This window comes from Sorex araneus, chromosome 4 (genome assembly GCF_027595985.1).
Source record: "Sorex araneus isolate mSorAra2 chromosome 4, mSorAra2.pri, whole genome shotgun sequence".
Classification (NCBI taxonomy): Eukaryota; Metazoa; Chordata; class Mammalia; order Eulipotyphla; family Soricidae; genus Sorex; species Sorex araneus.
In genome coordinates, this window is record NC_073305.1 from 70,957,711 (window position 1) to 70,980,164 (window position 22,454).

The 22,454-nt window shown below is 44.2% G+C and overlaps 1 protein-coding gene across 1 annotated transcript in view; it reads right to left on the reverse strand.

Annotated features, from left to right (window-relative positions):
• The window catches only part of SHQ1 (SHQ1, H/ACA ribonucleoprotein assembly factor), a 130,428-nt gene extending 118,153 nt beyond the window's left edge, over positions 1-12,275 (reverse strand). The window contains exons 1-4 of the mRNA XM_004612854.2: positions 12,077-12,275; positions 10,420-10,484; positions 7,423-7,545; positions 5,843-5,994 (exon numbers count right to left, since the gene is read on the reverse strand). Of these exons, the coding sequence (XP_004612911.2) occupies positions 5,843-5,994; positions 7,423-7,545; positions 10,420-10,484; positions 12,077-12,219 (483 nt within the window). The 5' untranslated portion in view covers positions 12,220-12,275. The remainder of the gene's footprint in view (positions 1-5,842; positions 5,995-7,422; positions 7,546-10,419; positions 10,485-12,076) is intronic.
• Between the last annotated feature and the right edge of the window lie 10,179 nt (positions 12,276-22,454).

Below are 22,454 nucleotides of genomic sequence, written 5' to 3' on the forward strand. Positions count from 1 at the left end.
TCTGTATTTCCTAATTGTCTTAAAAGATACCCTAGTCCGGGGGGAGATGGGACTGGGGAGGTGGGAGGGATGCTGGGTTTACTGGTGGTGGAGAATGGGCACTGGTGAAGGGATGGGTTCCCGAACTTTGTATGGGGGAAACATGAGCACAAAAATGTATAAATCTGTAACTGTACCCTCACGGTGATTCACTAATTAAAAATAAATAAATTTTAAAAAATAAAATAATATAAAAACTATGATGGGTAGGTACACAATACTTTCTAGTTTCTATTAATTAAATCACACAATAAAAATTTATTTAAAAAAAAAAAAAGATACCCTAGTCCTCAGACTTAACCAAGGTAAGAAAACATGATTTCTTAACAAGGCATACGTCTATTGGTTTGCACATTGGTTAACATGCACAAGGAACAGCAAGGTTGCTATGACAGAATAAGGAGATGGAGTTGTCCCCACAAGAACCCAGCACAACACCTAGCACAGAGATATACCAATTATTGTTGGCTACTTCTGTACAGGCACCACAAGACCCTGTCTAATGCCCATATCCCCCCCAGAGAGTGCTGAGTGCTAGGATTTATTCTCCAAAGAGTTTATAAAAGAAAATAGGGCATGCACACCCCCCACACACACACACACACTCACACACACTTTCTATTTTATTTAAACCCCCCTAAATTGTTTGGCACAGCACCCCATATTCAAATGCATTACTAAGGCTGGGGGGACCACCTGCCTTGTGGATATGAGTCCCTGGGTCACTACAGCAATTTTTTTTAATATGCACACTAAGAGGGAAAAAAAAAACTTTGAAAGATTCACATCAAATCACAACATGTTTTGCCACCAAAATAAATATCTGAAAAATGTTTCATTTCAGAACCTTTTGTGATCCCACTCCTACATACAGAAGCTTACAGACTGTGTTATTATTATACATATTATACTACACCAAGAGTTTTCTTACCTGTACCATGACTTTTCCCTGTAGTAAGGAAAACATGCATTCCAAGTGTTTAGAATAGCAATGTGTACAGATCTCTATTTATACTACTTTACAATATTATGAAATTGTAATCTGATATCCACTTATACAAATACATATACATATATATGAAATTGTTCAATATAATGAAAGCAAAAATTTAAGTAAAAGATATGTATCATAGCAAAAAAGAAAACAGAATAGCAATGCATTCAATTCAAATCTGAACAACTGCTTGATGATTTTAGACACTCAAGACATAGGCAGATGACCCAGGTTCAATCCCAAATAGTCTCCCAACACCACCAGAACTAATTTGAGTGCAGAGCCAGGAGTAACCCTTAGCACCACCAGGCATGGCTTAAAAACAACAGAAAAAAAGACATACGATATACTAAGGAATAGCACTGTCATCCCGTTGTTTATCAATTTGCTCGAGTGGGCACCGGTAACGTCTCCATTGTGAGACTTGTTACTGTTTTTGGCATATCGAATACACGACGAGAAGCTTGCCAGGCTCTGCCATGCGGACGGGATACTCTCGGTAGCTTGCCAGGCTCTCCTAGAGGGACGGAGGAATTGAACCCAGGTCGCCGCATTGGTTAAGATATCAAAATTCTACAAAGAAAGTTTCTTTTTTTTTGCTTTATGGGTCACACCCGGCGATGCACAGGGGTTACTCCTGGCTCTGCACTCAGTAATTAGCCCTGGCGGTGCTCAGGGGACTATATGGGATGCTGGGAATCGAACCCGGGTCGGCCACGAGCAAGGCAAACGCTGTGCTATTGCTCCAGCCCCCAAACAAAATTTTTTAATAACTTTCTCTTTTTTGGCTGCTGGGAATGTACTCTAGCACTAACCCACCTCCTTAGACATAATAACCTTTTTTTCTTAAATTAAATAAAATTATTTCTGTCAAAAACACTTCAAAAATGTAAGAACTTGGGGCTGGAGCGATAGCAAAGCGGGTAGGGCATTTGCCTTGTATGCGGCCAACCTGGGTTCAATTCTCAACATCCTATCCCCCGAACGCTGCCTGGAGTAATTCCTGAGTGCAGAGCCAGGAGTAACCCCTAAGCATCGCCGGGTGTGACCCAAAAAAGCAAAAAAAAAAAAAAAAAAAAGTAAGAACTTTTGATCTATCACAGACTCACTCTCAGCTCACATCATATAATCATATAATCTTCCTTCATCATCTCAGCAACCTGACAGAAATCCTTCCAAAGGATCTTCTCTCACTCACCAGCCACAGTGACTACAAAAACCAAGTTCCCTGGTCTCTGGAAGCACTCGAATCACAATGCAAAATACATACTTTGCCTGTGTGACCTTTATATCCATTTACAGCTTGAGACAGGCAAGCTCTACAGACTTTCAAAGAGAGTAAGGTCCATTTGCTATAGCTTCCACCACAAACAAAATAGAGTCTATTCTAACTACCTCAAAGAGGACCAGGGCACATGATTGCCAAGAGACATCATAATTCAACAGAAAAACTGGAGTTTTGAAGGAAATAGTTCACCAGTATTATTTGCTCCTAAGTGCCAGTTTTGTTTCCTTTAAGTTTTCAGAGCATTTTCTATTTTGTAAGAACACAGATTTTTCTAGCATCCTAGCATCATTCTTTTCAACCTCTTTGAGCTCTGTGGGGTGGGGGGGTGCACAAGCATGCATGCGTGTGTGTGCGCGCAAACCTACCTACTACCACTGAGCTATGTTCCTAGTCAATCTCCCTTATTTTCTTTTCAAAGAGTTTCTGAAGTATAGCATCTCCTAGGATTTTGAAATGGCCTTAGCAAGCAGTAGAGTCTTGTATCCCTTTTTTAAAAAAAAAAGACAGAAATGGAACCAAGGAAAATAACTGACCTGGCATTTCAAATGGAGAGAGAAGTGGAGTTATAACCTGAGCTCTTTGCCTTTTCCATGGCAGGAAAATACTCTTTGTGACAAATCATGTTCTAAACAGATTTAACACCCTCTAACTGGACAGGGAATAAGAAAAACTATGCACCCCCATTTCTTTCACTACAAAAAGCCTGCAAGTTAATGGTTTCCAAGTACTTCTGTCATTTAATATACAAGAATGCATCATCTATATTTTATGTACACAATAATTCAAAAATCTCTTCTCTGTGTCAGTCATTTAACTAAATACTAGCGCTGGAGCAATAGTAAGTGGGTAGGGTGCTTGCCATATGGTCCCCACATGCGCCACCAGGAGTAGTAACTGCGAGCAGAGGCAAGAGTAGCCCCTGAGCATTGTTGAGTGTGCCTCCTCTGCAAAACAAAAAACAGAAAATTTACCTACACAGTCTAAAATGAAGCAGAATTTCCCGGACTATTTAAGGAAGAGAGAAAAGATGCTTGCTATTAGTCCCTTTGAGTAACTGTCACTGTCATCCCGTTGCTCATCGATTTGTTCGAGCGGGCACCAGTAATGTCTCTCATTGTGAGACTTACTGTTACTGTTTTTGGCATATCCAATACGCCACGGGGAGCTTGCCAGGCTCTGCCGTGAGGGCAGGATACTCTCGGTAGCTTGCCGGGCTCTGCCGTGAGGGCACGATACTCTCGGTAGCTTGCCGGGCTCTCCGAGAGGAGCAGAGGAATTAAACACAGGTCGGCCGCATGAAAGGCAAACGTCCTACCGCTGTGCTCTTTGAATAGACCTGACAAAAAATTGATCAGGTTTATTTGTTTTTCGGTTTTGGTTTTGTTTTGGGGCCACACCTGGCTCTGTTCAGGGGTCACTCTTGGCTCTGCACTCGGGAATTATTCCTGGGGGACTTAGGAGACCATACAGGATTCTGAGGATTGAAACTGGGTCTGCCCTGTGTCAGCCATGTGAGGGCAAGGGCCCTTCCCATTGTACTTTAGCCCTCCAGTCCCTAAAAAATGAGGTTTTGACAAAAGATTACATTTCAATACCTAACCAAGACAAGAGTCAAAAGTGGGAAAGCAGGGTCAAGGATGTGATGCAGAACTAATGTTCAGACTTCTCAATCAAGAGGCTAGGTTAATCCCTGGTACCACATGGTCCCCTAAGAACATCTTTGAGCTACCCTGGAGCAGGATGCTGGAAGAGCCCTGAGCATCACAGATATGGTGGGAAAAAAAAAAGAAAGAAAACACTACAATTTATGTTTAAAGAAGGGCCAGGGCCAGAGAGATAGTACACGGAGAGCACTTAATTTATACATGGCCTATCAGGTTCAATCCCCACCATGCCTTGTGGTTCCTTGAGTCCCATCAGGGGTGATCACTAAGTGCAGAGCCAGGAGTAAACCCTGACCACTGCTAAGTCTGGCTCAAAAAGTCAAAGTACTTGGAAGGAGAGAGTGTAGGGACTAAGGTCTTGCATGTGGCTCACCCCTGTTGGACCCCTGTGGTCCCCAGAGCACTGTCAAGTATAGCCCTGGAGGTTCCTAACGCCACCAGGATGGTTCTAGTAATCCCCAGCACCGCAGGACCCAAGCAGTACTGCTTCCTCGGGTCCGAGCATTGAACTGCCAATGTGGGGAGTCACACACACAGACACATACACAGACACACACACACACACACACACACAGACATAGAGACACAAACACACAAGCATTGCTTGGAAGATCTCCCAAAATGCCACCAAAAATAAAAAGTGCCTACTGTAATAAACACTCTAATCAAAAGACACAAAATTGTGAGAGAAGAAGCCGGGCGTTCTGGTGAGCAAAGCGGCCGGAGAATGCTCCGGACCCGAAACCGGGCCAGCAACACCGGGGATCCAGACGGAGGAGGTGCAGGCAGCACACCCTCTCCAGATGGAGCCCCGGCGACACTGAGAAGCAACTAACATGGCTACGGGATGCGGGACTGGGACAACTCCGAACCACACGGCTGCTAATGCGGCCGCACGACCTTTTCTAAAAACTGAAAACATACAATCTTTTAATGCAAAATTAATTATCAAATGCTTTCTTGGTAGTAGGGCTGTCTTTCTTGGGGGGAAACTCCCACAATAATAGTGAGTTTTGTGTTGAAATATGGAACACAATCAAGGTAAAGAGAAAATGAAGTGAAATTCATCAGTTATACATTTGGGGGTAGGGGCAGGGGCGGGGTGTATACTGGGGTTTTTGGTGGTGGAATATGGGCACTGGTGAAGGGATGGGTGTTTGAATATTGTATAACTGAGACATAAACCTGAGAACTTTGTAACTTTCCACATGGTGATTCAATAAAAATTTAAAAAAAAAAAAGACACAAAGTTGTTCTCAGCAGGAACCTTTTAGATTTACATGTAAAGCAGAAAGGACATCATGCTGTTAAGTATAAGATGTTCGCTTTTCAGAATTTGAAAACAAGTATAAAAGGGAAAGATTTTTTTGGAATTTGTATTTTGAAAATTACATGTCCAGAACATGGAATGAAATAGTGGGGAAAAAAAAATGGGGAAGAGATAGGACCCCCTCCACCTGTAAGCCAGTAAGCCTGTAAACAAAAAAGACCAGGCAGTGCCAATGATACAATGAAGGAAACAAATATTCATATATAAGAATTATAGAGGGAGCTGAGCTTTGTATTCTAAATACATCACCTCCTACCACCTTAACTGAAAGCCTCTAGGATAAAGGCAGAAATAAAACACCCAAAGGTAAAATCCTCTAGAACAGGTCCTTGAATAACAGCATTTTGTTGATGTTTTTTTATTAAAACAAAGATAAGAAGAGGGTCATGGGAGCCTACAGTAAAAGAAACATATTCAATAACCTGCTTTCATTCTATGTCCTTTCACCTAAAGTCAGAGTTTCCAAGAAACTCTTCAGGCTAAGTGAGGACCTACCATACATAACGTCCTTTAGAGAGACAGCATACCTGTAACCGCTGAAACACTCCTGATCGTAAATCTCCAAAACCATAGTGGTACTGGGAACTCAGAGCACCTTCTGATCCCTCTTCATAGGGTGACTGTTCAATTTCCCAGTCATCATCATCTTCCACTCCTTCCTCAGAAACCTCAGAACCCCCTAAAAGTATTAAAAGTCACTTAAGTATTAGATTTCCTAGATACAACTGGGGAAGAAAAAGTACAAGAAAATCTATCTAACCCAGTGAATCAAAAACCAGATGAAAGAATTTTCCCACCCCTGAATTTCTAGATATTCTGAAAAACAAAACCCACCAAAAGTCAAAGTAGGGCTGAAGCGATAGTACAGCAGGTAGGGTGTTTGCCTTGCATGCGGCTAACCCAGGTTTGATTCCCAGCATCCCATATGGTCCCCCAAGTACTGCCAGTAATAATTCCTGAGTACAAAGCCAGGAGTAACCCCTGTACATTACCAGGTGTGACCCCCCCCCAAAAAAAAATGTCAAAAGTCAAAGTAGATATACCTTATCTCTACATAGATAACCTAAAAAAAATGAAGCCAATGTATGATTTATAAATAAACAGTGCTTTGTAAATATATCACTTATATTACTATATACATTAAATACAAAACTTAAAAATAGGCAAACAGAGGAGTGCCTAGAGAGGCAAGGAGGGAAGGAGAGGAAGCTGGGAGAAGGCAGAAGAGGATTCTAGGGTGTTGGAAATGCTCGAAAAAGGTGCTTGCTTTTATGTAACTCATTTAACTGTCCACCTTTAAGCCAGTCACCCAAGAGACCAGTTCTTTTGCCAAACACTGGCCCAAAATAATGGTAGCCAGAGAGGTAGTACAGGAAGTAGGGCATTTGCTTTGTGTGCAGCCATGGACCCTCATATGAATTCCCAGCACCACATCTGGTACCCTGAGCAGCCCCTGAGCACTACTGCTGTGGTGCTAAAGAAATAGGGGCTAGAAAGGTAGCTCAGAAGGTAAGGCTCTTGCACACAGTCGACCTGAGTTCATTATCTGGCATTCCATATGGTCTCCCAAGCCTGCCAGGAGTGATCCCTGAGTGCAGAGCCAGGAGTAACCCCTGAGCACTGCTGGATGTGACCCAAATCCTCCTCCCCACACAAAAATTTAAAGAAATAAAACAATAAAGGGGCTAGAGAGATACTACAGCCAGTCCCATACAGTTCCCCAAACACTCCCAGGAGTTATCCCTGCACACAGAGTCAAGAGTAGCCCTGAGCACATGTAGGCCTAGCCCCAAACAAAGAAACAAAAACAAAGGAAAGAAAGCACTGTTTTGTTTTGTTTTTAATAACATAAATATGAAGATACTGATATTATTATCTGTATAATTATAACGCTGTCAGCTCTCTTCAATAGAATTTTTTAATGTTTTTATATCAAATAGTCACTAGATAAACTATTTTCAATGTTTTTATTTAACCTTTACATCTTGACAATTAAAAGTACTGTCTCCAGCTTTCTATTTGTTATATCATTTCTTTTCTCTTAAAAAGACACAGTTTTCCACAGATATGTTTCATTTTTACTTCCTCCCAACTTCGACAGACATACCTAGTTCTTCCACAAGTGGTCTTGCACTCCTGGATTTCCTGGGTGCCAGAAGAGCAGTTAACAGGTTCAGCCCCTCAAAATGCTGGCCAGGAGTTTCTTTGGGCAACCGAATGGTAAAAACTCCTTCAAGACAAATTTGTTTTATATTTACAGAGTTTTATACATGCAAAGATTTCACAAGCACAGCTAAGAAATAATAATGACATAGGAATGAAGTGGTAGCTCAACAGGCTAGAACACACAGTTTACATACAGGAGGCCTGAGTTCGCTCCCCAAAACCACATGGCCATGAGCACCACCAGAAGTGACCCTAAAGGACTTACTTTAGAGATAGTACAATGGGTAGGGCATTTGCCTTGTACCCCAGATGGTCCCCCGAGCCCCACTAGAAATGATTCCTAAGCAGAGACAGAAGTGAGCCCTGAGCACTGCCAGGTATAGCACATAACTAAATAACCAAGTGAAGTAACGATAAGCCAAGATCCAGGAGTAGCACCTGATCACAAGCGTGGCCCCAAAACCAAAATAAATAAAATGGAGGTGGGAGTGAGAGCAGGCAGAAACAAAAAATAAATGACTTAATAACTTTTTTGTTTCACTGAATTCTAAATTATGTCCTTGTTATAGATTTAGTGGGTAGAAATAAAAATAGGAAATGTCCCAGTTTTTTAGAACTACTGATTCAGCTGTCACCTATGTAAGAAATTAATGTGTTAACGCTATAGAAGCTTTAACCTTAACGTACTGAAATTAAAAGTCCAAGTCAGGGGCTGGAGTGATAGCACAGCGGGTAGGGCTTTTGCCTTGCACGCGGCCAACCCGGGTTCGAATCCCAGCATCCCTTATGGTCCCCTGAGCGCCGCCAGGGGTAATTCCTGAGTGCAAGAGCCAGGAATGACCCCTGTGCATTGCCGGGTGTGACCCAAAAAGCAAAAAAAAAAAAAAAAGTCCAAGTCAAAACTTTTAAAGCTCAATGTCTCAAGGAGGTAACAGATTAAAATTAACTAGTTACTTATAAAGGGCTATTAATAAAATATATTTCTACATTTGTATTGAGGAGGGAAGGAAATCAAGATAGCCAATTCAATGGAGATTATCAGCAGTTCAAAGCCACACAAAATCTTAATGGCTTAATAAAGTTCTTTGCTATCTCAAGAGATAGAGTTCTAAATTTAGTCTTAAAGTCAGATACAAATTTTGTTTGTCTTAATCTTCTTTCTTTGCCTGAGTTTACAAATGTTTTCTTTTCCTTGTTTGTTTGTTTGTTGTTTTGGGACAAACCTGACACAGCTTAGAACTTACTCCTATCTCTGTGGTCAGGGATCATTCCTGGGGGGACTCCAGGAATCATCTATGGTGCCAGAGAAGGAACCTGGGTCGTTTGTGTGTAAGGCAAGTGCCCCTACCTGTTGTACTATCTCTCCAGCCCCTGGGTTCAGCAATTTCTAGGCTTCTCTGATTTTATTACATTATTATTTAAGCTTGTACTTTTAAATATTTTTATCCCTTTCTGTATCCTAAAATATATTCTAATATATCAAATACAACTCAACACTAATATGCCTACATATACAAAGGTTCTAAATGCCTCAGCAATCTTACAATTTAACAACTTTGCTTCAATATGCAACTTGTCTAGACTCCAAAGCAGAGTTACCACAGAAGAAGGCAGTTTCACTGTATTTCCTTATCACATTAATCACTTCACATTATGAGCATTGTTGTTTAACTCTCATCCCATATTTCCTTCCCAGCCCTCATCCGTTGAGTTCAGTTAATATTCACCTAATAAATTACACAAGAATACAAAAGATCTCCTTATTCTAGATGCAGTGGGAAATCTAAGGCTGTCTACAAAGGGTAAAATTAATTATTTCATGGCTAGCTGAAATAAGGAGTATATTAATCATGAAAGAACAATCCGTTTTTTTGTTTTGTGGTTTGTTTTTTTTTTTGCGGGGGGGGGGTCACACCCAGCGTTGCACAGGGGTTACTCCTGGCTCATACACTCAGGAATTACTCCTGGCAGTGCTTTCGGGACCATATGGATGCTGGGAATCAAACCCGGGTCAGCCACATGCAAGGCAAACGCCCTACCCGCTGTGCTATCGCTCCAGCCCCAACAATCCGTTTTCTAATGTTAACTATAGGTAGTTTTTCTCTAACCTACATGTTATTAAACTTAAAGTTAAAAAATAGTACATGAGATCCAGAGCCATAGTTCAACTGGTAGGGCATTTGCCTTGCATGCAGTCAATTTGGCATCCCAAATGGTTTCCTCTGAACACCACCAGCAATCCTGAATTGCAGAGCCAGAAGTAACCCTGAGCATCACCAGGTGTGGCCCCCAAACCAAAAAATAATAAAACTGTACACAAAAGATTGATTCACAGATGACAAAATCTCTGTCACTGTTACTGTCAACCCGCTACTTATCAATTTGCTCGTGCGGGCACCAGTAACATTTCAATTGTGAAACTTGTTACTGGGTTTTTTTTCTGGCATGTCAAATACGCCACGGGTAACTTGCCAGGCTCTGCCGTGTGGGCGAGATACTCTCAGTAGCTTACTGGGCTCTTCCTACCCCCTGTGCTATCACTCCAACCACATCTTTTCTAATTAATCACACAATCTTTAAGCTTTGAAACACATACTAAATGTACAGAAAATAAAACTAGAAAATCGAACCAGAGTATCTAGTATAAAATAAAATATCTAAAGAGTATCTAAAATAATATAAGCTTTTATTTTAATTATTTTTAGATCCTTTACAGCAGTGGTATTCAATCTTTTTTATATCTGCAGGCTGGCAGCTGTTAACCACTACTTAATGAACTTAAATTTAACAATTTTAACAGTCTAGAAATCCACTACAGTCACAGAAACAGCTTACATTTGCAATACATTAAAGGTCCCTACAATATCTTGAAAAATTATTATAAAGGTAGTCTAACGTGAAAAATCAAAGAAAAAAACAAAAATTCCAAAAAGAATACCTTTGTCTGCATCATAGGCTCCTTGTTCACGTCCATTTTCTACAATTCTCCCAGGAAGATTTAATCTGCAGATTTAATAGGTCTCGTGAAAATTTAGCAGGTCTCAAATTATATAGCAGCATATCATTGATACGTATCTGAAATGTATCAACCATTTTTTTTTTTTTTTTTTTGCTTTTTGGGTCACACCTGGCAATGCACAGGGGTCATTCCTGGCTCATGCACTCAGGAATTACCCCTGGTGGTGCTCAGGGGACCATATGGGATGCTGGGATTTGAACCCGGGTCGGCCAAGTGTAAGGCAAACACCCTACCCACTGTGCTATCACTCCAGCCCCCGACCATTTAAAGGAAAATTCTCAGCACTTCTTTAGCATCTTTGTTTTTGTTCTTGGACCACACTTGGCAGTGCTCAAAACTTACTCCTGGCTCTGTACTTAAGGGTCACTCCTGGTGGTCTTAGGGAACTATATGGGGTGCCAGGGATTGAACTCGGGTCAGTCATGTGTAAGGCAAGCACCCTGCCCACTGTACTATCTCTAGACCCTTCTTTAGTACTTTAAAACTAAGTAACTTAAGGGCCAGAGAGATAGTATAGGGAAATATGTATTATTCTTGAAAGGGCCCAACCTGGGTTCAATCCCTGGAACTACATATGGTCCCAAGCCCTACCCGGAGTGATCCCTGAGTGAAGACAAGAGTAAGTCCTGAGCACTGCTGAGGTGGCTCAAAAAACAAAAACAAATGAAAATTAAGTAACTTAAGATTTCTTCCTTAGCTAAGAAAAAGGACTGGAGCAACAGCACAGGGGGTAGGGCGTTTGCCTTGCATGCAGCCAACCCGGGTTCAATTCTTCCGTCCCTCTCGGAGAGCCTGGCAAGCTACTGAGGGTATCCTGCCCGCAAGGCAGAGGCTGGCAAGCTGTTTGGCATATTCAATGTGCCAAAAACAGTAACAACAGTAACAAGTCTCACACTGGAGACGTTACTGGTGCCCACTCAAGCAAACCGATGAACAACAGTGCAGCTAAGAAAAAACAAAATTAAAGATATTTGAAGGGGGGGCTGGAGCGATAGCACAGCGGGTAGGGCGTTTGCCTTGCACGCGGCCGACCCGGGTTCGAATCCCAGCATCCCATATGGTCCCCTGAGCACTGCCAGGAGTAATTCCTGAGTGCAGAGCCAGGAGTAACCCCTGACCATCGCAGGGTGTGACCCAAAAAGGGAAAAAAAAAAAAAAAAGCTGAGTGAGATTTCTAGTTAGGTCAGTAACTGCTCACTGTGATGGGGCAAGCGAGCAGGGGGGGGTGGGAAGCGGTCTCGACACCGGCCCGTACAGAACCGCCAGGCGGCAGGGTCTGGAGTCGCGCGGGCGCCTCGGCGGGCCGGGGGCAGGGCGGGGCGCGGGGCACGGGCGGGCAGCGCGCCCCAAGGCGGCACGCGGGCTGTGCACGCCGCGCGCCGGGTTCGAGCCCCGCGCTCCCCCGCGCACAAAGCCAGGAGCGACCCCTGATAGCACAAACCGGCCCGAAAAACACCGGAAACCAGAGGGGGCGGGCGGGGAGGGGGCGGCCGGGCCCTCCGCGGGCCACGCCCGGCTCTCGCGCCCCCTGCGCCGGCGGCCCCGGCGTCGCCCCGGGAAGCGAGCCCCAACTCGCCTGAGGAAGTAGGGCCGTGCGTAGAACCTGAAGTCGACCCCCTCGAAGTACACGTCGAACTCCGAGACGCGCGCATAGGGCACGCGGATGGCGACCGTGAGGAAGTCGGGGTCCTGGCTCAGGTCGAAGGCGGGCGTGAGCATCGCCGCCCCGGCTCAGGCACCCGGCGCCCCCGCCTCGCGCCGACAGTCTGGGCGCTTCCGACCCAAGGCGGAAGCGCGCTGCGGGCACCGGAAGTCCCGCCCACACCCGCCTCCTTGGAGACGGACGCTCTCGGCGCCGGGGTGGAGAGGCAGTGTGGCTAGTGCGGCTTCGGGCTTTCGCGTTGGCTGCGCTGATGGAACCTGGTAGTACCGGGACGGAGATCCAGCAGATACCCGCCAAACTTGTTTCAAGGGTCTTGGGAATAATTTTTTAAAGCATTAGATATGCAGGACCACTTTCCAAATAAGAACCTGGGAAAGTCGCAGATTTCTCTGCTTTAGATTAGATATCTCATATCTCTCATAGGTATCTCTCCTATCTCACTAGATAGCTCTCATCTGAAACGGCAGGAGAGAGCCCGCCAGGGCTGCCTGGAGGGTAACGCGGGGTTGCGCGGGCGGAGGTCTCGGCGTGCCTGGGTCCGGGCTCCGCGTGTGGCCGTCGCTGCAGCAGCCGGAGTTTCTGGGCTTTTCAGTTCTAACCTGCTTCATCAACATTTCTCCGTTTTCCTGCTTGCTCTTCCCCCAGAGAATTTCTCTCGTTCCTCCTCCGCCCTGTTCTTTATCATTTCTCCCGCCCCCACCCACCGCCACTTCCTAACTTCTTGTTCAAATCTTCTTCTTTACTAATATTTAATGTGCACCACCGATTCTGGGGAACACATCTTAAATAGGCTAGATAATCTCTCTCTCCCTCTCTCCCTCCGCCCCTCCCTATCTCTCTCTCTCTCTTTTTATTCGAAGCACTGAAATTTACAATACTGTTAATAGTAGGATTTCATGCCTGCAGCGTTCAGAGCAGCGCAGTTCTGTAGACCAGTTCACAGTTTCTGTTGTCTTAATGTTTCTTTATAGCCCACATGAAAGAGATCATTCTGTATTTGTCACTCTCCTCCTGACTGACTTCACTCAGCATGATACCCTCCAGTTTTATCCACTTAGCAAATTGCACAATTTCATCTTTTCTTATAGTAGTATTCCATTGTGTGTGTGTATCACAACTTTTTGGTCCTTTCCATTCATAGTTGGGCATCTGGGCTATTGTGGATAGTGCAGCAATGAGCATAGGAGTGCAAAAGTCTGTTTGGAATAGTGTTTTGGACCCTCGGGGTAGATGCCAAGAAATGGAATTACTGAGTCATATGGAAGCTCAATCTTCTTTTTCTTCTTTTTTTTTTTAAGAGCGTCCATATTGTTTTCCATGAAGGTAGAACCAGTCAACATTCCCACCCACAGTGGATGTGGGTTCATTTTCTCTCACAGCCACACAACACTGGTTTCTTCTGTTCTTTTGTGATGTGTGCTATCTCACTGGTGTAAGGTGATAACCTCCTTGTTTTAATTTGCATTTCCCTGATAATAAATGATGGAGAGCATTTTTAAATTCTTATTAAGATACCATGATTTACATAGCTATTCATAATAGCGTTTCAGGCATTCAGTGTTCACCGTCAATGCCACCATCAGTATCAACTTCCCTCCACCAATGACCCTAGGTTCTCTCCTATCCTCCTCCAACCCCCACCTGCCTCTTTGACAGGCACATTTTAAAGTTGGGTTATTGTAGTTTGGGTCTCCTGCTTCCAGTGTTGTTGGATCTGAGGTTTAGATATGTAAACATACCTCCACACCACTAATGTGCCCCGAAGCCCCTGGCTCCTGCCCCTGGTCCCTCCTGTCCAACTCTTCTTACCCCCTCGACTTCTTCCCTTCTCTGCCCTCATTTCTATAATCTAGAGTCAGGGCAATCTAAGTATCTTTTGATACTTTGCAATCCCTTGACCTTCTATATACCACATAAGTGAGATCATTTGATATTTGTCCTTCTGACTTCACTTGACCTGATTTCCTCCAGTTCCATCCCAGGTTGCAGCAAACTGCATATTTTATTTTTTTTTTAAATATTTTTTTTATTGAGGTACTGTAATTTACAAAGTTATTCATAGCTCCCACCTTTACAATCAGTCAAGATCAAATTCCATATGTATGGTTTACCCGACCTCAGATCTCAACCTCATCACACATCACTCCCGCCTGGGCTCTGGGGCCATATGGGGTGCCAGGGACCGAACCCGGATCAGCCGCATTGCGAGGCAAACGCCGTAACCGCTGTCCTATCACTCTGGCTCCAAACTGCATATTTTAAACTCTCCTTGCAGTCCCGGGATGAGTCCTATTTGGTCATGATGTAAAATATTTTTGCTGTTTTGCTGGATTTGATTTACCAGTATTTTGTTGAAGATCTTTGCTTCTATGGTTGTCAGGGATATCCATCAGTAATGTTCCCTTTTACTGATGTCTTTGTCTACTTCTTGTATCAGGGTATGTTTACCTCATAGAACTACATTGGAGGATTCTAGTTTCTTTGATTTATTAGGGTTTTCTCTTTGTGAGTCTAGCTAATGATTGTCAATCTTGTTTATTGTTTTAAACTGATTAATATTGTTTTTTTTAAAGAATAAAAAATGTTTATTCATTTTTAAAGTTCTTGCTTTTGTTGATCTTTTAAAATGTTTCCTGTTTCTTTTTTGTATTTACTTTTATTTTCCCTCTATTGTTTGTGCTTCTTTTACTTCTCCTTATTTCTACTAGATTTTCTTCGCACCAACATATTCTCTTCCTTCCCTCTTATACTATTTCATGCTATTCCACCAGTAACTGTAATAGTCCAACAAATAGTCTTTAATTTCCTGATTTTAAATAAGGGATAAGAGTTACTTCCTAAGGCTGTGCACCAGATACCTCAAAAGCCATTTCAGCTTACAGTTTGTGAGTCCTGACAAATAATTAGGACACAAAATAATAACCATTAAAAATTTTCAAATTGAGAACAAACACCACTGTGGTTAAATATGGAACCAAATGGTGGGGGGTAGGTATTGGGCCACACCCAGACAGTGCTGGAGTGGAGATTACTCCTGTGGAGGTCACTCTGTGCTCAGGAGTACTCCCAGAAGTGCTGTCATATGCAGGCAAGAACCTTGACCCCTGTGCTACTTCACCAAGAAAACTCTGGGACTTTTGATGTGGACAAAATAAGAATCTATATGTGGAACAACTTGTATATCGTTAACACACTCATTCATCAGGTAGCAGAGGGATTAGTTTCATAAACTAAATAACTGTGTATTTACTGAATGTTTATATTACGTATGTCAGCATGGCACCAAATCTAAAGAATCTAATAAATCTAATGAATTATCCTGTTTCCACCTGACAACTCTGTGGAGTAGGCATTATGTATCCCCATTGCTAGCACAGGATAAAACTGACCCTAAGTGAGTCTGATTTCTAGAACCATGCTCTAATATATCACACAGTTGATTCAGTCTCATAATTCCACCTAGCCTATTTGTTTTGTGAGTCCAAGTCTATCTGCTACAGACCATACAGAACTTCAGAGGGCCTCATTCCTTTAGGTCACAAGCATTAATTTTTTAGATTATGAATTTATTAACTTACAGGGAATTAAGTGAAACTAAATGTTATCTATAAGGAAACTCCATTAAATTCACACTTTATAATGACAGTTCTGCACTTTCAGGATAATTTTTTGGATGTTTGATAAAGCACACAAACCAGATTGCAACTGTGATAAACTATCTGGTTCGTTGCTACTATTATTTATGTGTGTGTATATATATCACAATCACACAGTCAATCACAATATCCCGTTAATCACCGATTTCTCGGGCGGGCTCAGTAACATCTCATTTCGTCCTTTCCCTGAGATCTTAGAAGTCTATTTCGACTTGGCCCTCCTAACGATGTTGCACTGGGGGCTCTTCAGGGTCAGGGGAATGAGATCCAGCTTGTTACTGGGTTTTGCATATGAATACACCATGGGGAGCTTGCAAGGCTGTCCCATGGGGGCAGGAAACTCTCAGAAGATTGCCAGTTTCTCCTAGAGGGAGAAGTAGGTTAAAGATATCTTCTGAGAGCTTGCTTTTAAGTCTCTCTCTGGATGTTGGCCGTTGATGGGATTACACACACCTGGGTTCCTCTGCCGATACCTTCATGCATGAAGCCTGTCAGAACATGTAGAGAGGAGCCTTCAGCATGGCTGCAGCTAGGTTCCGGTGGTCTTCGGTCGCCGGGAGCTCTGCTTGGGGTGGGGAGGGAAGCTGGAGCCCATCCCCTCCAAGGGGCCCCGGGGAAGACAGCCAGGCGTGCGGGCAAGAGACTCTCTTATACATAATATAATATAATATAATATAATATAATATAATATAATATAATATAATATAATATACTCTTGTATGTATAATATAATGTATATATAATGTGTGTGTGTGTATATATATATATATATATACATTGGCTGAGAGAGATAGTACAGGGAGGAGTTTACTTGCTTATACATGACTGACTGGGGTTCAATTCTTGACATCCCATATGGTCCCCGAGCACTGCCTCAAGTAATTCTTTGAATATATAGCTAGGAGTAACCCCTAAGCATCACTGGGTGTGACCAAAAAATCCAAAAAGTAAAAAGAAATATATGTTGTATCTGCTATACTCCAAAATACTGATAGCCACCACAACTGTGTGACAGGATAGGTGGGTGGGGTGGGAGGTGTTGAAATTAAAGCTCACTATTTAAGAGAGTTCTCCCTTCTTTTAAAAGGTAAGAGTATCACTGAGGCCAGAGAGATAACATTGGATTAAGATGCTTGCCTTGCCTTGATCCTTGGCACCATCTAGGATCCCTAGGCACCCTAGGATCTGAGCATCCTAGGATGCAGTTCTGGAGGTCGTCCAAGTACTACTGGGGTATTTGAGCATCATCAGGGTGCACCAGGAATGGAGTGGGGGGCAGGGGGAAGTAACACTACATCCTAAGTCTTTACATTGAAACTGTCTGGCTTGGGGGCTCACTTCCGGCCGCCTCCCGTCGGGGGCCAAGGCTGCCCTCCTCATGGCCGGGCCGCGGTGGCTGGCCCCCGTGGCGGCACGGGCTGGACCTCTCCGCAGGCGGTGGTGCCCGGGCGCCGGGCTGGACCCCCGGAGGTGGCTGGGGGGCCGGTCAGCCCCTGTACCTTCGCCCTGGCCGTGCTGTGCTGGATGAGCTACTCCTTCCGGCGCCTGGCGGGCGTCCTGTACGTGAACGAGGCGGGCACCGTGCTGCGCGGGGCGCACCTGACCTTCTGGGGCGGCGGCAGGACTCCTGCTGGCCCTGGCCGACGTGGTGCCGCTGACCGAGAGCCGGGACCGGCCCCAGGAGCTGTTGGTGGCATCCAGCAGTACGGCGGCAAGGCCACCTTCTACCTGCCGCTGCGCTGCGGGCGCGTGCTGGACCGGGAGCGCTTCGCCAGGGCCTTGGGCGCGCTGGAGCAGCTGAAGTGACTGGCCCGGGCGGCCCTCGCCGTGGGGGTGGGCACCTGGAGGCCGCAGGAGCTCGGACCCGGGTTGATGGAACCTGGCTGAAATCCCCTCTGCGCTGTGCTCGTCACAGCACCCGCGCCCCTTCACAGACGCCCTCGGCCCTGGGCCGGGTGAGCAGGCGGCTGCGGGAACACGGGGTCAGTCGGGTCCGGGGCAGTCCGGTCCGGGTAAGTCCGGTCCGGCCATTCTCAGCAGCCTGACCCCCGGGCAGCCCATCCATCGGGGCTCCTGCAAGCCTTGGCTTCCACCCCTGCGTGCCCTGATGGTAACCAGGGCCCCCGTCCCGAGCCCGCTGGGACCCTGGGCGCGGAGAGAGCCCGGCTCCCACCTGGTGTCCTCCCCGCACCCCGCCACCCCGAGCTCTGAACCTGGAGGAGCGCCTGGCCTGACCCAAGAATTCAATTTCTTGATCACACTGTAAGAATTCAGTTTCTTGGACCCTCTGCGCCTAAAGACTTTGATTCCAGAGATGTAACACATTCGGGCATCCAGCGCAGCACCCCATAGCGATGCACTGGGACACCGAACTGGGCTACAACTCTGTGCTGCCGGGGGTGGATTTTTATCCTCCCCACCCTGTCTTCCTGCACGGAAAGCGGCGGGCTGGCGGCACCCATGTGGCAGGCGCCATCTTCTGTGACTCCAAACCCACAGGTATTCGGTTTTTACTTTTGGGGCTCCCAGGAACTCATGGGAAGGGGGCGTAACTGGCACGCCCTCGGCCCAGATAAATCCGGAGCCGCTGAGCGCGAATCGGACCCTCTGCGCCTAAAGACTTTGAATTCAGAGACTTCTTACAGCAATGCACTGGGACTGTGAGCTGGGCTATGCAATTTTTGGCAGAATTTTCCCTGGACCTTATACAGAAATCCGAAACCCCGCGGACGCGGACTTAACATTTATAATTGTCAGCAATGTGAAACGTTTCCTTTTGAACAGGTCTGACTTGGGGAGGAAGCTCCAAATAATAACAGTTTTTGTTGAAATATTGAAGGTTTTTAATGTAGCAGCCACCTCTGGACTGTGAACTAAGCAAAAGCCCCATGCTGGCCGACGCGGCATGGCGTACACCATACTATGAGGCGCAGGAAGGGGGATGAGGGGGAAAAAGAAAAAAAAAAAGGGAAAAGGAAAAAGGGGAAAAAAAAGAGAGAGAGAGATTGAGTTATGTACTTGTAGCAGTGGGGCTACATATCTCTTCATTTCCAGCAATGAAAAACTAATTATCAAATGTAGTAGGTCTGTCTTCTTGGTTGGAAACTCCAACAACTATAGTGAGTTTTGTGTTGAATTATGGAATGTAATCAAGGTAAAGAAAAAATGAAGTGAAATTCATTAGTTATACAGTAGGGGGTAGGGGGTGGGGGCGGGGGATATACTGGGGTTTCTGGTGGTGGAATATGGGCACTGGTGAAGGGATGGGTGTTTGAATATTGTATAACTGACATATAAACCTGCGAACTTTGTAACTTTCCACATGGTGATTTAATAAAAATTAAAAAAAAAAAAAAAGAAAGAAACTGTCTGGCTTGGCTGAGAGTCCCTGGGAGGGCACCCAGACCTCCTGAGCACAGTTTGAGAGATACCTCCCCACTTAAAAAAAAAGCAAAAATAAAAAGTATCACATAAATTTCCTTAAGTGCTATCCAGTTATGGTCCTCTTTCCCACTTCTCCAAAGAGAAGTTTACTTTCTTTTTTTCCTTTTTGGGTCACACCCGGCAATGCACAGGGGTTACTCCTGGCTCTGCACTAAGGAATCACACCTGGCAGTGCTCAGTGGACCATATGGGATGCTGGGAATGGAACTCAGGTCGCCTGCGTGCAAACTAAATGCCCTACCCGCTGTGCTATTGCTCCAGCCCCTCCAAAGAAAAGTTTTCTACCTCCCCTTGCAGATCTTTTAAATTTTCTCTATATGCTTCTAGAGCCCCTGTTATTTTGTTTGTACATACGTGAGAATATTTTGTTACCATACATATAAACCTGTGAAGCCAGAGAGACAGTACAGATAAGGCAAACCTAAGTTTAATTCCCAGCACCACTTATGGTTCCCCTAGCCCTGCCAGGAATGGTCCCTAAGCACAGAGCCAGGGGTAAGTCCTTTGTACAGCCGGATATACATAAGCCTGAAGCATTGTTGTGTACGTTGGTACTTTCAGAGAGGGGCTACACCCAACAGTGCTTGGATGCTTGAAGCTACAGTGCCCAAACATAGAGCATGTGCTCCAACCATTTGCACTATCTTGCTGACCCAACTTCTGTGCTTTTTCTTTTTAAGACATAGCTATTGTTTATTTTAGATGCATTCATGTTTCTAGATCCAGACATTGCTTGAACATAGACATTATTTTTATAATTTATGCTAACACTGACTTAAAATAAACAAATAGACATTTTCATCATTTTCTAAGCCATTTAAAGTGAGAAGCTTTACTTTTCTGTTATGACTTTTCCATGTCAATACTTAATGCCATTCTATGTTTTACTTTATTTTTTTTCAGCATTTTGAAAAATCTCTTTAGTGGCAAGTGTATTAAATTATTAGGCCCTCTTCTGGACTAAAAAAAAACTTGCTCATGAGCCACAAGTTTCAAAATAGGATGTTAAATTTCAGTCTTCCTACCAAGTTTCAATGGTGAAATGCTTGGTCTTTCCAGAAGGTGGCATGAGTATTAGCTGTAAGACACTGCTGTCAGGTCTTTAAGGATAAGCTTCGAAGTCTGCTCCATTCTCCGAGCCATTTTTGGAAGCTTTGAGTACCTCAGAACTTGCCAGTAACATCTAAACTACTGTTATTATTTGGCATACATCTTTCCTTCTCGTACAGACATACTTCACTTATTAAGCATACACCTTCCCCGCTGTGGGCTGGAGCTCCCAGAGAAGCAGTGCTTGGGAAGGGGATGAGAGGGGACGAACTCAGAGTCCAGACCCAATGACGCTAGGCCAACCAGACCAGATGATTCTGGGGCCAGTGATGTGGTGGTGCTTGGATTACCAGTGTCACACACAGTGGCACTTGGGGAGCCCTGTGGTGCAGGGACCAAGCTAGGATCTCTGGCAGGCAAGGCCAGTTCCCTCATCCCAGAGCTATGCCCCTGGACCCAAAAAGTTTATGCTTTCTAAAAGGTAGAAATAATTTTTACAAGCTGACTTTACCAAACATTACTTTGGGTTTTTGTTTTGGGGCCCTACTTGGCAGAATTCAGGGTTTATTCCTGGTTCTGCATGCAGGGATGACTCCTGGCAGGTGCGGGAAACCATATGGGGTGCCAGGGATTGATCAGCCATATGCAAGGCAATGCCCCTACCCGCTGTTCTCTCTCTCTAGCTCCATAGAAAGATTTTTTAAAACAAAGAGATTCATACTTTGAGGTCAAACATTATCACTATTTTCTTTTAACATAGAATTATATTTTCATTTGCCTAATTTTTAAAATTTTTATTTTTTATTGAATTACCATGAGATAGTTACAAAGCTTTCATGATTGAGATTCAGTTATACAATGATCAAACACCCATCCCTCCACCAGTGTACATTTTCCACCACCAATGTCCCCAGTATCCCTCCCACCACCCCCACCCAATCCCACCCCCTGCCTGTCAGTTTTTATCTTACTCTGTGTCTACCTTTGGGCATCATGATTTGCAATACAGATACTGAGATCATTTGCCTAAGTTTGGGTGACAAATACTGTGTCTTTAGGACTGGGCAGATAACGCTATCCAGTTTTGGTCCTGGATAATGCACAGAGCATGCTTTGTAATAGCTCCTAAAAACCTAATCAACAGGTAATGAATTTTCTGAGGGAGAGAAATGGTTTCCAACAGTAGAATCATAAACATAGATCACAACATTAGAATAAAAATACAAAAATTAGGTCTGGGATGTGGTTCAGCACTAGAGTACTTGCCTTTCACATGTGAGGTCCTGGCTTCTATTCCTATCACCATATGTGTTGGGAGCCCGTGCTAGTTAATATTAAGAAAGTTCTTGTCCTGGGGACATGTTGTTTAACGGCCGGTTTATTAGAAACCATTGTCTTAGGGTTACACAATCTAAGGGCTGACTTTCTTATTTTTTTAGCAGGCTCTTCTCCCATTCTTGTGGCAGAACGTGTTGCTAAGGTGTATCAATATATAACCAAGGAAAATATCATGGAAACTATGTGATTATAGAAAAACATCATTGACGTCTAGAAGCCCAGTACATTCTAAACTTATGCATCCTGAACATTCCTGTATGTTTTTCCAATGTATGCTTCCTTCTAGAGACCTAGAGACCTATAAAAGTCTGTTGCTTGTTCAATAAAGATGCTGCATGAGCATTGCTTGTCAGCCTCCTCACTCCGTTGCCCTTCTCCCTCCGCCTGGGGGACCCTGTTTGACTTAGTCGCATGGGACATGGCACACATGGTCCCCAAGCATCCAGAAGTGACCCCTGAGCACTGAGAGAAGCCATCAGATACCACTAGATGTGCACTACCCTCTTCTCCAGAAAAAGTTAGAACACAAGTTAGATAAGAAAATTTGAAGAGTGAGGACATTTTATTTTTTGTGCATAATACTAAGTACAGTGGGATTAAGTATCGTAAATATTGCAATTTCATGTCATAAACTACTTCAAGGTAGGCTTGGATGAATTCATGGCTAGCTTACTAAAATTCTGGACTGTGAAAGTGGTTTGACGGATGTTGTGAATAGGATATAGATCGATAAGACCACCAGTCTGACACTGCAGATATCTCCAATGGAATTTTTGTTGTTTATGTCAATTTATTCAATGAAA